A 15,852-nucleotide genomic window follows, 5' to 3' on the forward strand; every position below is an offset into this window, starting at 1 on the left:
ACTGTAGGAAATAGGTAACGTGGCAGCATGCATAGCTAATGTGGCAGTATGTGCCCACTCTCCTACCAAACCATGATTGAGGGGCAGAACGGGGAGTGATGACCATTCTAGCATCAACTAACTCCTTAAGAGCTACAATTTGTGGTTGTATTTCTTTGAAGACACTCTGTCTCAAATGCTTGTCTCCAGACACCACTCAGATTACAACTTCCACCTTTCTTAAAGTTGTTGCTACACATGCAAATATCTACAACTTCTTTTGTTGTGGAATCCCAGTAGGTGGACACTTGGGAGAGGATCTAAGTTTTCTCAAAGTGCCCTTCTGTGTGGCTGTGTTCCAGTGTTGGTAATTTCTCAAGATTTATATATTTGATGTGCCAGCTATGTTCAGTGCAGCACAGTTACATACATTGCAGTGGTCGGCTATGGTGCAGATTGTCTACCACATGCAATTTTCGCCACATTCACGTGACCTGTTGAAGACACCAGGTACTCTCAAATACAGGCTGTCTTTTAGGGGCTGCAGTAAAGCCTTAATTTTCTGTGGAGGTCAGAATTTACATAATACATGCCCAATTTTTCCTGAGATCATCCTGCAGTGTGGAAGGGATGCTGTGGGTTTGTCTTCTACCTCTGGCTGGAAGGGTTTGCACCTACATTTACCAGCAATTGCAGCTCTAATTTGATGTAGTTTTTAACTGTTTTTCCTTAACACATTCCTGAGGTGTTTCAATTTTGATCTGAGGTGATCATTGCCTGAAATTGTCTGTGCTTTGTATAATAATCAATGACAAGCTTCAATGCCACTATAAAGAAAGCAGCCTTTGCTGCTGACAGACAGTGGAGAGATGGTGTTAATCTTTGAAAGCTCTTGTTTTTACTCAAATTTAACAGGGTATGTCCACTGTGAAAATTTTATGCAAGGATGCCATCATGGAAAACTTCATTGTCAAAAATGAAAAAAAAGAAAATGTTTTAGTTGCACAAACTGTCTAACCAGCATGTCAAAATCTGGGAAAAATGAGAAAGAAGAATTTTCAACATTTTTTTTTTAAACACTATCAGAAAATAATTCATCTTTTTTATTTATTTATTCTAGCCTGGACATAATGACACTGTTTTGAGGAGCAATAAAGAATTTTTTCAACACTGCAAAGCGATTTTCAGGATATTGTCAGAAAGAATAATTTTTGATTGTTCTTTGTCATGTCAGCTTTTTCAGCAGAACTTATGTCATTTGTATGTTGTCAGTTTGCATTGTCATGTTTTATGAACATTATCAGTACAAGTATGCCTGTTAGGTAGAAAAATGGCCAGGATAATTTCTTACTACATCCCAGTTCAGTGTAAACAAAACTAGTAATTACTGTGAAGTGCCTGAACGAATAAACATTTATTTGGTGTGTGTGTGTAGTGTAAGGGAAATATTTGTTTTCATCATTCAGTAGAAACTTCACATATTTGTAACGACCACAGGGAATGAACAAGGAACTGTTTCATTGCTAGTAAACTGAACAATATTCAAACATTATTATCAGAAATTTGCTACAGGAATTATAAAATGATGCATTCTTGAGAAATATTCCATTTCAACAAATTGAAGTCCCAATTGCTGGAAGTTGTCTGTAATGTGACATCAAACACTGCCATGCTTTTTTTCCCCTGTCTCTCCTAGTCACCTTGAAAGAGTTGCATTTGCAGTAGTTTAGTTGTTGATATGAACTGGAGGTTATTCAAAAAATGTTTATTTTTTTGTATTGCTTAGGGTCATTCATGAGGATGCACTCCAGATTTTTGTGCTATGCACTCTTGTAACAGCTGTCTCTGCACATTCGCTGATTCATTGCTAGACAAGTAGAATTGTACAAATTGCCGTTATAAACTGTTATTTTTGCAGGAAAAATGAGTAACTTAAGCATTTATTTTTAAAACAATTACAGTGTGTCTTTGTAACTAAAATTTTGACATTCCATTTCTTTTGCTGCAGCCTTCCTGCTTAAAAAAAAAATCAAGATAAATTTTATCATGTCAGTTCCACACTCCTGAATGTTTTGACTGTCAATCTTATTCCTTTTCCATAGATTATATTTTAAAAAAACATTATGATGTAGAATGTGTCAACAGAAAATCATACATGGATTTCTACTCACCATATAGTGGAGATGTTGAGTTGCAGACAGGCACAACAAAAAGACTGTCAAACTAAAGAGCTTCCAGTTAAAAGGCCTCCTTCTAAAGTAGACAACACACACACATTCTTGCAAGCATGGTGGGAATCCAGTCTCACTAGTCAGACACAGTGGTCGTGTGTGTGTGTGTGTGTGTGTGTGTGTGTGTGTGTGTTGTCTATACAGAAGAAGGTAGTTTAGTCAAAAGCTTGCTTGTTGAGCAGTCTTTTGTGTGTCCATCAAGAACTTGTTTGTGCCATAGAAGGAGCTGATAAGGAGAAACATCTTCAATCATCAGCAAATATTGAACCATAATCTACGTTTTTTCTCTGCTTATTAAGTTTATGCATTATAAGAACTGTTAAACCGTTCATTTATACTGCTGGCTAGAAAATTTTGTTTTTTGTGTTTGATGCTGCAGAACTTTCCATCAATGGATATCCAAGTTGTACTGTCCAAGGCAGCAGAACTAGGTGGACTGAAAGCTTCATGAATTTTATTTTGTAAGTATCACACTTTTATTGAGTTTGCCTAGGTCATTAATGTACATCAAAATAATCATCCTTATTACTAACATCTGGATTTCTATTTTTTTTTTTTTGGAATGTGTTCTATCTATAATGTTATACATTACAAACTCCCTTCTGGATTTGCTATCTTGGTTTCCTTCATGGTCTCCATTGTGACTGTGATTTTGAGTAGATAGCAGCCAAAGTGCCATTAAAAAATTTGGATTGCACAGAGCTTGACAGTGATACATTTGCACAGGAAGTTCACATGTTTCTGTGACACATCTTTAAAGTGATAGCTCTACTTGGTAATTACAGTGAATCATATGTGCCTACTAAGCCATGAGCAGCATGTTATAAAGGTTGACTGAATTGTCTTAATATTTTTGGTGATAAAAAATTAGCAGTTGAGAGAAGAAAAGAATCCACTAAACCTGATAACAATGACTTTAAGAAGTGCACAAAAAAGAGTAATCATTTGAAAAAATTATATCAGTTGCTTTTTGTCCCCTGATGATAGTTGTGTTACAGTTAGTACATATGCTTTTTCACAGTTATTGAATAGTTGACTGATACTGACCTGCTCATATAGCTTAATGCACAATTTAATAGTTTTCAAGATATGGGTGTGTTAGGGATCCATATTGAATATGTGCAGCAGATTAATGACCATTGGTCTGGGACGTGACCAGCTTGAGTTTGGTGGATCATATGATAGGATGTATCCTAAGAAAGAGATAAACAACTCATACCAATAATGTAACAACAAAAATAATCAGTTTTTGATAATGTAATGTAATTGGACAGATAAAATATCTATTCACCAAGTGGCAGCAGAACATGCACATAAAAGAAGGTTATACTATGCAAGCTTTCAGAGCTAGTGGTTCCTTCTTCTGGTTGTAAGAAAAGGAAGAGGGGTAAAGGAAAGGACTGTACATGTTTAGGACAAGCAGTAGATTTCGGAAAAGTCACCCAGAATCACGGGTTAGGGGAGAGTTACTGGATGGGATGAGAAGGAAAGACTGATTGTTGCAGACTGCACTGGACAAGATTTGGAAACCTGAGAGCTTAAGGGTGGAAGACAGGGTCATATGCAAAACAGAGATTACTGCTGAAACATTGTGCACAAGTTAATAAGAGTGAAAAGCTAAGTGCATTGTACATAACAGAGGTGGGAGGGAAACAGCGAAAAATAGACAGGTCAGAAAATGAAAGATGTAGAAATCTAAAACATGCTGAAGAAAGGAGTAGTTACTGTGAAGAAATGCCGAGACTTGGAGATTAATGTAAATTAAGGTCAGGTGGTTGGTGAGAACCAAGGAAAGGACATTTTGACAGTTGCCATCCTTTCCATGCCAAACATTCCCTCCCATACAACCATGGTATTTGAGGCAAATATATTTGTTTGGATGCAGTCTCTGTAAAACCTTCACTTGACATAATTACCCCATCAACCTAGTTCAAGAGCAGATTTCCTGGGCCATCACATCCAATCCTGGTCTGTTAATCCCTCCAAAAAACAACTTCGGAGCACATAACTTGTCACTCAGTATTATCCTGGGCCAGAATGTATTACTAGGCTACTTTGACAAAGCCATGACTTCCTAAAATCATGCCCTGAAATGAAATCCATTGCGACTGATATTTTTCCCAGCACACGTACAATAGCTTTTCATCACCCTCCCAATCTCTGCAATATCCTTGTCAGACCCTGTGCTCCTTCTGCACGTATCTCCCTACTCTATGGCTCCTACCCCTACGACAGTGTCCACTGCAAGACTTGTCCTATGCACCCTCCTACCAAAAACCTATACCAGTTCTGTAACTGGAAAAACATATACTATCGAAGGTAGAGCCACCTGTGAAATGACACATGTCGTATACCAGCTGTTATGTGAACACTGTTTAGCCTTTCACATTGGCATGACATCACCAGATTATCAGTTAGGATGAAAGGGCATAGGCAGAGGGTGTATACTGGCAACACACAATATCTTGTTGTAGAGCATGCTCTACAGCATGACAGTTGTGACCTCAGTGCCTGTTTCACCACACACGCCATCTGGATTCTTCCCACAGACACAAGTTTCTCAGAACTTTGCAGGTGGGATCTTGTGCTACAATATGCCCTTGATTTCTCCCCACCCATTTAGCTTTAATTTAATTTCTCTGTCTCAGTATTTCTTCACATTACCTACTCCTTTCTTCATTCTGTTTTAGTTTTCTGCACCTTTCATTTTTGACTTGTCTATTTTTCGTCATCCCCTCCCATGTCTGTTATGTGCAATGCACTTAGCTTTTCATTCTTATTAACTTGTGCACGATGTTTTACTAGTAATCTGCGTCTGGCATATTACCCTGTCTTTCACCTTTAAGCTTTCAGATTTTCATAACTCGTCCCCAACAATCAGTCTTTCCTTCTCATCCCATCCCGTAAGTCTCCCCTGACCCACAGTTGTGCGCAACTTTTCCGAAATCTACCCCTTTTCCTTAACCTCTCCAGTCCTTTTCCTTCAGCCTTATTCCTTCTCCTTATGCCATAAGAAGGAGCCATTGGCTCTGAAAGCTTGTGTAGTATAACCTCCTTTTATGTGTGTTTTCTGCCACTGCTTGGTAAGTAGACTTTTTATCTATCCAATTACATGATACCAGTAACAGTGTGATGTATATTCTGAAGAGAAACTAGAAACTGCAGGTGTACATAATGGGCAGATGGGAAAAATCAGTGTCAAAACTGATTAGAGGAACACTACATAAATAGAGCGATGTGTACTGATGATATTTCATTCAGACAGTGGCATTGGCATATTTCTGTAATTTTACAAATGGATCAAGAATATATATTTTTCTATTGGAATCAGTGTTTGTATTATCATAAATTTCGAGGTGTAACCATTGGTGGCATTTCTCTGTTGAATATAAAATTTGCAACACCAGAAACATAGGAAGTGTTAATAGTATAGAATTAAAAAGAAAGAAAAGAAAGCTATTTGAAAAAAAATTGTTTTATTTTTACTAAGGCAAAATTCACATTTCAAAAATTCTCAGATTTTTCTGGTATTGTATGCACAAAAGAGATTATCTTCTGGATAACATTCAAGCTTTTATTAATATCTACAAAGTGAAAAGATAAGGGTATTTCAAGAGTTACAATATACTGTATAAGGAGTATAAGGCAGCACAGTTCATGATGCATGTTAATACTAGTGAGTCATGCTGCAGGTGCTTTAAGTAATATAGTCAGTTGCCTCTGTATAATGAATGCAGTTTGTTCTCTGTGGCAGAAGGGTAATTGAAATGGAAAGTGCAATAGTTAACACTGGGGAAACTTATTGATTATGTTAGTGTTCTAGGGAAAACAGCAGTCCAGTCATACTAAAATTCCCTTAAGATGTAGTATGCAATGCTTTCATTTTGCAGATGATTGCTGGGAAAATGACAATTATCAGAAAATGGTCAAGGTAATTTTTTGCAAACATAAAATAATTAGAAAGACAGAAAACTTTAATACTGGCAAAAACCTAATCATCCACACAACAAATGGACTCATTCTTTCTATGATTTGTGCATGCACAGAAATTTCAACACTAGATCTTATTGTTAGGTGATGGATCGTGCCACATGTTGCTGCTCTGATGTAGCATTATCATGATGTTTTCTAAACAGGGACTGCAGAGTTGGATAAAAACAGAATGTCCCGAAGGCAGCACAGTGTGACAAAGTTCTCAGGGTCTTCAAGAGACTTATAGGTGATCTACTCCCCCTTGTGGGACCTAAAAAGGTGGGTAACGCACTGAGGAATCCCAAATTATGGCAGATTTGCTTTGCCTGTGTTGTGGTTAGTGACAGTGAAAAAGAAGTGCATGCTATTTTATCCATTTGAGAATAAACTGACAGTACATAATTTGTGAGTTTACCTTAGATACAGGGCTAGTGCACACTTCTGGGTTTCAAATTCTGAAGGACTGCATGAGCATGAGGAAGAAATGTAATCTTTGTGGAATCTACATAATGTGATGAAAATTTAAGAATACTATAGTATCAATCTCTTTATTTCAATTTGGAGTACTGGTTCTATTGAGCATAGGTTGTTTTTCATAATGTAAAGCTATGAGAGAAGAGGGTCATATTATACAAATTAGAAATGAAGTCAAGTTGCAGTGCTGGCACAATGTAGTCTGCCGTGTGTGTTTGTGTGTGTACACTAATGACACTTGACCGCCTTCTTTTCCCAGCACAGTCATATTTTCTATCTTGTATCTGTATTGTAGCTGCCTTCTTCTATATTCCATCTATTTTCTTCTATATAGTTATAAATTGAAGTCTGCCTCCACAGTTCCGTCTATATGTTCAGGTTACTCTCAGAAAGTATTGTAGGAATTTTGATAAGGTTTTCAATAATAAATACAATGATTTATTAGGAAGTTTGTGTACATAATTTATAAGTATTTTGTGCAAATTGGCTGAACTATGGTGGGTTAAAGTCTCCTGGCACTGTGAAAACGACGCCATCACCATCTAGTGACCGGTAGAACTCCTTGCAATTGTGGTAACTCACATAGTGATCTGTGTAGCAGAGGGTACATTGTACTGATGTTAATTTAGCAAAAGATGCTCCATACTGGTATTGTGCAGCAGAGGGTGCTTCTTACCAATTTTGTGTGGCAGAGGGTGCTCGTGTAGCCAGGTAAATTCATGCTACCCTCTGGTATTTGGGGATGCGAGCCTGCTGTGGATAGAGTGCTTCGCAGATAAATGATGAGGGCTGGTGAGCCTGCCAGCCTGTTTGTGGACAGTTTACCTTACTCAGCTAGATAAATATTGGGCTGTCACTCATTTCCTGCCTCAGATATATGCTACACAAACATTTAGGAAAGGTTCTCACACTTGAACATGAGATTTGCTTTAGGCACAGACAGAGGGGGTGCACAGATTCTGTCCCGTATGGAATGGTGATGTCAGCAAGGGCATCAGGTCATCAACGGTCACTATCATTGCCAAAACCCATATAATACTGCCAACCACATAGAGAAATGGGACAAGGTTAGTAAGAAGAAGGAGAAGAAACACAGTGATGCTTCTTAACAATTCTACATGGCAGAGGGGTGCTTCGAACTGATGTGTGGCCGATGATTCTTCCTAGCTAGTGATGTTACATTACAAAGGCATGGCATTGTTGCATGTTAGAAGGTGCTTCTTACCAGTGTTGTGTGACAGAGAGTGGTCTAATGTTGTGTGGTAGAGGGTGCTCCCTACCAGTGTTGTACGTGAGGTGTGACATTCATTTTAAGGAAAATTGTGGGTTACTCCCTTGATTCTTCTAAACAATGAAAGACGATTGTGACATTTAATAAACGTTTTTATTAGAAGTTCAGTTTTGGACAACATGTTGTCGGAGAAATGGTTTATTGTTACATGCAGGTGATGCAAGATACTTGGGTGCAGCATATCTGCAAGACATGACAATGAATTTAGCATGCCCACCTGATGGGGCCCCTTTCTTCTTAGATATGGTGGCTTGGAAGTGTGTTGCATCCATAGAAGAATGATGTTCACAATAACACTAGTAACATCATTGAAGCAAGAAAAAAGATGTTTTAAAATCTTTCATTCTGTCTTACTTCTTTGTCATTTTGCTTGTCAAAATGTATTCTTGTTATACAAGATACTTGTATCATGATCATAGTATACAAGTCTGGTGACAATTATTTCAACGTATAAAGAAGCTAATAACTGACTTAAATAGACTGGGTGGTGTACGAACTCATATTGTTGGTCAATATGTAAATTTGAGAAGGATTCCAGCTTTCTTTCAGCCTGGAGCACTGAAGACACTGCAAAGGAGTAGTAGTCCACTAGCAAGAGCAGAAGCATGCATGACCAGATTTTACTAGCTGGTCTAGACAGCATTTAATCACACAAAACAGGTGACCACACAGAATATATTACACTACGAGATAGTGTAAACCCAAAATAAACAAATAACACTCCATGTAGGAGAGAATGTTTCATACCAATGTTATGTGACAGAGGGTGTAACCTACTGAAGTTATGTGGTAGAGAGTGCATCCTGCCAAAGCTATGTGGCAGAAGGTGCTTTGCAAGGTTATTGTTTGGCAGAAGGTCCTTGGAAGTGATGTTATGTTATAGGGAGTGATTCTTACCAATTTTACATGGCAGAGGCTGCTTCATACCATGTTGCAAGGTGTAGAGTGTTCTGTACTGATCGTGTGTGGCAGAGAGTGCTTCTTACCAGTGTTGCATGGCAGAGGGTACTTCGTAGCAATTTTAAGTGGTAGAGGGAGCTTCATAGTGATGCCACATTGAAAAATGCAGGAAGAGGTCACACAGAAAATGTTGCACAGGAGTCAGCCAGACAGCAAGTGGCCATAGCTTTTGTTGAATATGTTGCAGTCAGGCAGACTGCACTACTGGCACTGCAGTTGGGCATCTGGCATGTAGCTGTATCTTACGCCAAACTGGAGCTGCTTGTCGGGTGTACCAGGTAGTGTACCAACTCACAGCTCCCATCTTTGCCACTATATGTCACTCCGAATGCAGATTAAATATAAAATAGCTAACATTTGTGAACTGCTCAAACTGTTAAATTTAAATGAAAGTGATGATATTCAGTTATCTAACAGCGTTTTCTGAATTTTTAGCCGTAGACGCTATGTGCTACCCACACAAAGCGGGAGCAGGTCATTATTGGCTTATGGAAGAAACAAACAAATAATGGGTTAATGCTTTGCCGAAGTGACATGAATGATGATGTTGAGCTGTTAGAAGGATCAGATACATTCTCTTCCCTCATTTATGCTGTTGCTGCTGCAGCTGATTATGATGATGATGATGATGATGATGATGATGATGCAAAAGTATTATTAATTGGTTTCCAGTAACTGTTCTATCACTCAACTTAGAAAACATAGTTAATTCAATTTTGCATAAGGCAAGATATACATTCATCAATAAAAATACAGCAAAGGAGAAAGGAAATAAATAAAAGTTATTGTTCAGAATTATGAGGTGTGCATATTAATTGAAACTAGAATTGAAAATCCCATATTAAAGATCTTCTCAAACAACATTTGCTCTACATTTAATTGCTGAATTTGGTGACGAAAATACCAGAAAATGAGCTTACTTTGCATGGCCCCATTCTCTGATACCATATAGCATAATTTTCTGCTGCAATTCCACAAATAGACACAAAATATTTATTGCATGGGAATCTGCTGTAAGGAAAGTACCTGGTGCCCATCTTTGAACGTCATATAGGCAATTGTTTAAAAAATTAGGCATACTGATGACAGCCTTACATTATGTTTATTCTCCTGTGAAGTTTGTTTTGATGAATCAGATACTATCTGAAAATAATTCTCTAATTAATAAATATAACACAAGTGATAAAATCAGCCCCCACTTCACACAAATTAACCTTCCTCTTGCATAGGAAGGAGCAAAATCTGTGGTCGTAAAAATATTTGACCATCTTCTTTGTGAATTATATGTGCCTGCAGAGAATTAATTATTTTCCAGATTTCATTGGAAGAAATTGAATTGATTTTGATGTGACTGAATGTTTGTGAATAGTGGTGTTATTTATTTTATTTTTTATTTTTGCTAATTTTATCATTTAGAAATTGGTTGTTGAAGAGACTTGCCAGATATTTAGTGTCATGGATCATTTGGTCTTTGTGTTTATTTAGTAGATCATTTCATCCCTTCACAGGCATTCCATTTTCACTACACTTCATATTGCTTTGATTTTATTTTCGGAATTATTAATCGTAGATGTAACAGGCAACTACATAATCTAATCAGAAGTATTCAGGCACCCCTATGTAAATGCACAATTGACAACTAGATGTCACTAGAGGTGGGCCTGCCAATATTAAAGGAGGCAGGGCATATTGTGTTGTCATTAGAGAAGCAGTAACAGCAGAATGGGTCGGTCAGGAGAGCTCAGCAACTTCAAAGGTGGACTAGTCATTGATCTCATTTGAGTAACAAATTCACTTGGGACATTTCAGCCTGTCTAAAGCTGCCCATATTGTCCACTGTTGATTAGATTGTGAAGTGGAAATGCAAAGTACTGAGCATTGCAGAGTGTGGTTGTAAAAAATCAAATGAAGTCAGTGGATGGAATCACCTGGAAGTTCCAAAGTGCTATCAGCTGCCCAGCTAGCACAATGAATGTGCATAGGGAGCTAAACAGAAGATAGGGGTGCAAAGGAGGAGCAGCTCCTCATAAGTCTCACATTTCTGTAGTCATTGTTAAGCAGTGCTTGAGTTTGTGTAAAGAGCAGTGCAATGCCGCTGGACAGTGTACTATTGAAATGAGTGATTCGGAGTGATGAGTCCTGCTATGCAGCGTAGTAAGCCAATGGAAGGGTTTGAATTCAGCAAATGCCTGGAGAACATTACCTGCCATGGTATTTAGTAGCAACAGCGAAGTATGCAGGAGATGATTATATGGTATGCAAGTATTCTTCATGGTCAGGGTGTAGTCCCCATATTGGAGTTAAGAAAATGCTAAATGCAGAAGATATGAACACATTTTACAGTGTTGCGTACTTCATACAATAGAGGAACAATTCAGAGATGATTATTGTTTGTATCAGTATGACAGTACACCCTATCATAGAGCAACATCTGTTAGGCAATGGTTTGTGGCCAATAACATTCCTGAAATGGGCTGGCCTGTCCAGAGTCATGACTTGAGTCCAATGTGACACCTTAGGGATGAGTTACAATGCTGACTTCACTCCACACACTAGTGTCCAATATAACTACCTTCTCTGGTTTTGGTTCTTGAGAAAGAATGGGCTGCCATTCCTTGACGGGCATTCAGACACCTCATATTAATGTAAATTAAAAGGTATCAGGATACTTTTGGTCAGATAGTGTATACAGTGAGTTGTTACCTTTACTGATTCTACTAGAAATAATATTAGTCAGACAAATAAAAACTTCATAAGTCACTGCAAAAACAGAATGCTTTTCTCAATTCCTACCATATCTGATATGTGGCAAATTTTGTGTGTGATATGATCACACCGCCAGTTTCAAGAACTGTTCTTAATTTCTGTAACAACTTTAAGAAATATGTAGTGATACTCCATATTAAATCCACCTATGAATTTCCTAGGCTATAATCATATGTACAGAATTCTTATACTGATCCATTCATTGAATGGAGCCATGAAGTGTTCTTACACTTACAGTGTTCCTGAGGTAAAAGGTTTGAAAGTCTGCTGCTGTGGATAAATATTGTTCTACTTCAGTAAACACATAACAAAGTCAACTTTAGCCATGAACAGTGACGGAACAAACTTGAAAAATACTGTTTGTCTGCCTGGATGATTTGAGAATGGGTCCAGGTAACCCGAAACTAGGTAGCAATTAAATAAAAAGTGAATCTTGCAACTTTGGCTATCAAAGTGGTTAACTCAACTCAAGTTTCTGTCAACAGTTAATACAGCATGCTGGAAATTCATTTATGTAATTACTAACTTTTATGTGTATTTTATAGAACAATATCTTCATTCATTCATTTATCCATTCATTCATTCACCATCAGTTATAGTTATCTGATTTTTTTGTCTATTGGAACACAGAATATTTATGTGCAAACTGTGAAGTTGAATTTAACTTCTAGTGATTGTAAGCCTGAAATAGTGAATAATGTACTTACAGTGCACATTTGATAATTTGTTGTAGAAGACTCGTATCTTTTTTGTCAATATTGTGATTGTAAAGGAAATTACACACACAGTGATAATTGCATACACTGTTCACCTGTAGGTCTTACAATTGTTGGAGATTACATTCAGTTTCATTTTTGTTAGCATATAATACTTGAGCACCTTTTACCACTTTTGTCATGTGTACGTCAGAACATTTGCATGATTTCTGAAAAACGGCAGAAGTTCACTTATTGTTTTTATTTTACTTTTATTTAGTATTTTGTTGTTACTTTCCGTGAATAATGGCAAATTTTCACTGCTTCATGCAATTTCATATTTCATCGTTTTTCAGCTTAGGGCGACAGCTTAAGTAGAGTGTTTATGTCAAAAAAATTATGCATTGCTTTTCATCTGATTTCCAACTATTGAATACCTGTTAGTGTGATACATTTTCAAGAACCCTAATCAGGTTTACCCCGTGTAATGTACATTAGATTCATAAAATAATGTTGTATATTCAGGACTGTGTGTATCAGTCATTTTTGGTCATGTATGTTGTTGTTGTTGTTGTTGTTGTGGTCTTCAGTCCAAACATTGGTTTGATGCAGCTCTTTTTGTTACTTTACCCTACGTGAGCTTGTTCACCTCTGAGTAACTACTGTAACCTGCATTCTTCTAAATATGCTTACTGTAGTCATCTCTTGGTCTTCCCCTACAATTTTTGCCACACCCCACACTGTCCTCCAGAACTAAACTGCTGATTCTTAATGTCTCTGAAAGATCCTATGAATTGATCCCTTTTTTTAGTTAAGTCTTGCTACAGATTTCGTTTCTCCCCAGTTCTGTTCAGTACCGTCTGATTGCTTACATGATTTTTGAATCTAATCTTCAGCACTCATCTGTAGCACCACATTTCAAAAACTTCTATTCTCTTCTTGTCTAAATTGTTTATTGCCCATGTGTCACTTTCATACATGGCTACACTCCAAACAAATGTCTTCAAAGAATACTTTCTAACAATTAAATCTATATTCTATGTTAATAGATTTTTCTTTGTCAGAAATTCTTTTCCTGTCATTGCCAGTCTACATTTTGGATCCTCTCTACTTCATCCATCATCAGTTATTTTGCTGCTCGAATAGCAAAACTCATCTACTACTTTAAGTGTCTCATTTCCTAATCTAATTCCCTTAACGTCACCTGATTTGATCTGATGACATTCTATTATCTTTCTTTTGCTGTTGTTGATTTTCATCTTGTATTCTCCTTTCAAGACTACTACTGCTTCTTCCAAGTCCATTGCTGTTTCTGACAGAATTACAGTGTCATCAGGTAAACTTAAAGTTTTTGCTTCTTGTCCCTGAACTTTAATTTCCTGTATTGCTGTACTTTGAACGGCATTGTGGATAAGCGACAACCCTGTCTCACTCCATTCTCAACCACTGCTTCCATTTCATATCCCTCGACTCTTATAACTTCCATCTTGTTTCTATACAACTTGTAAATAGCCCTTCGCTTTCTGTATTTTTTTTTTTTTTTTTTTTTTTTTTTTTTTTTTTTTTTTTTTTTTTTTTTTTTTTTTTTCTCCCCTGTATCTTCAAAATTCAAGGAGGGTATTCCAGTCATAATTGTTAAAGCTTTTTCTAAGTTTACAAATCCTATAAATGTTGATTTGTCTGTCCTTAACCTATCTTCTAAGGTAAGTCGTAGGGTCAGTATTGCCACAGGTGTCCCTACATTTCTCCAGAATCCAAACTGATCTTGCCTGAGGTCAGCTTCTATCAGTTTTTCCATTTTTCTGTAAAGAATTCATGTTAGTATTTTGCAACCATGACTTCTTAAACTGATAGTTTGGTAATTTTCACACCTGACAGCGACTTCTTTCTTTGGAATTGGAGTTACCACAGTCTTCTCAATGTCTGATGGTATTTCGCCTGCCTCATGCATTTTATACACCAGGTGGAATAATTGTGTCATGGCTGGCTCTCCCAAGGTAATTCTGACAGAATATGGTCCACCCCTGGGCCTTCTTTCAACTTTGATCTTTCAGAGCTCTGTCAAATTCTTCTCACAATATCATATCCTCCATCTCATCTTCATCCACCTCCACTTCCCTTTCTATAATATTGCCTTCAAGTTCATCTCTCATGCATATACCCTCTATATATTCCTTTCAGCTTTACCTTTTTTGCTTATGACTGGTTTTCCATCTGAGCTATTGATGTTCATACAGCTGCTTCTCTTTTCTCCAAAGGCCTGCGTAATTTTCCTGTATGTTGCATCTATCTTTCTCCTAGTGAAGTATGCTTCATCTAGCCATACCTGCTTAGCCATTTTGCACTCCACTTAGTCTCATCTTTTAAACGGTTGTATTCCCTTGAACCTGCCTCATTTGCTGCATTTTTAAATTATCTCCCTTCATCAGTTAAATTCAATATCTCTTGTGTTATCCAAGAACTTCTACCAGGCCTTGTATTTTTACCTATTTGATCCTCTGCTGCCTTTGCTATTTCATCTCTTAAAGCCACCCATTTGTTTTCTACTGTAGTCCTTTCCCCTGTTCTATTTAACTGTTGCCTAATGCTCCCTCTGAAACTCTTAACAACCTATGGTTCTTTCAACTTATCCAGGTCCCATTTCCTTAATTTCCTACCTTTTTTCAATTTCTTCAGTCCATAATCAATAAATTGTGGTCAGAGTCCTCTTCTGCCCCCAGAAATGTCTTAAAATTTAAAATATGGTTCCTAAATCTGTGTCTACCCATTATATAATCAGTCTGAAACCTTCTGGTATCTCCAGGCCTCTTCTTCATGTACTTTTACTTGTATTAGTCTTAAACCAAGTGTTAGTGATGATTGAAGTATGTTCTGTGCAAAATTCTACCAGGTGGCTTCCTCTTTCATTCCTTTCCCCTCGTTCATATTCAGTTACTATTTTTCCATTTCTTCCTTTCACTACTATTGAATTCCAGTCCCACAGAACATTTAAATTTTTGTCTCCTATAACTATGTGAATAATTTCTTTTATCTCATCATACATTTCTTCAAACTCTTCATCACCTGTGGAGCTAGCTGCCATCCAAACTTGTACTGCTGTGGTTATCACGGGCTTCTTCTCTATCTTGGCTATGATAATGCATTCACGATGCTGTTCATAGTAGCTTACTTGCATTCCTATTTTCATATTCATTATGAAACCCACTCCTGCATTACTACTTTTTGACTTTGTATTTATAACCCTATATTCACCTCACCGGAAGTCCTCTTCCTCTTGCCACTGAAAGTCACTAATTCGCACTATATCCAACTTCAACCTATCCATTTCCCTTTTTAAATTTTCTAACTACCTGCCAAATTAAGGGATCTAACATTCCATGCTCCAATCTGTAGAATGCCAGTTTTGTTTCTCCTGGTAATGACATCCTCCTGAATAATCCCCGCTTGAAGATCTGAATGGGGGACTCTTTTACCTGTGGAATAT

At 37.3% G+C, this 15,852-nt stretch overlaps 1 protein-coding gene across 3 annotated transcripts in view; it reads left to right on the forward strand.

The window, feature by feature from the left end:
* LOC124730383 (TBC1 domain family member 13) overlaps positions 1 to 15,852 on the forward strand; it is a 237,540-nt gene that overhangs the window by 177,866 nt on the left and 43,822 nt on the right. For 2 of the 3 annotated variants that reach the window (XR_007008753.1, XM_047248505.1), the window contains exon 10: positions 2,590 to 2,671. Coding sequence is in view for 1 of the 3 variants with exons in the window: in XM_047248505.1 (XP_047104461.1) it covers positions 2,590 to 2,661 (72 nt within the window). In the remaining 2 variants the exon portion in view is untranslated. Of the gene's footprint in view, positions 1 to 2,589; positions 2,672 to 6,346; positions 6,462 to 15,852 lie in introns of all 3 variants that reach the window. The other variant, XR_007008528.1, reaches the window with a different exon arrangement.

Source organism: Schistocerca piceifrons, chromosome 1 (assembly GCF_021461385.2).
Source record: "Schistocerca piceifrons isolate TAMUIC-IGC-003096 chromosome 1, iqSchPice1.1, whole genome shotgun sequence".
NCBI classification, from domain to species: Eukaryota; Metazoa; Arthropoda; class Insecta; order Orthoptera; family Acrididae; genus Schistocerca; species Schistocerca piceifrons.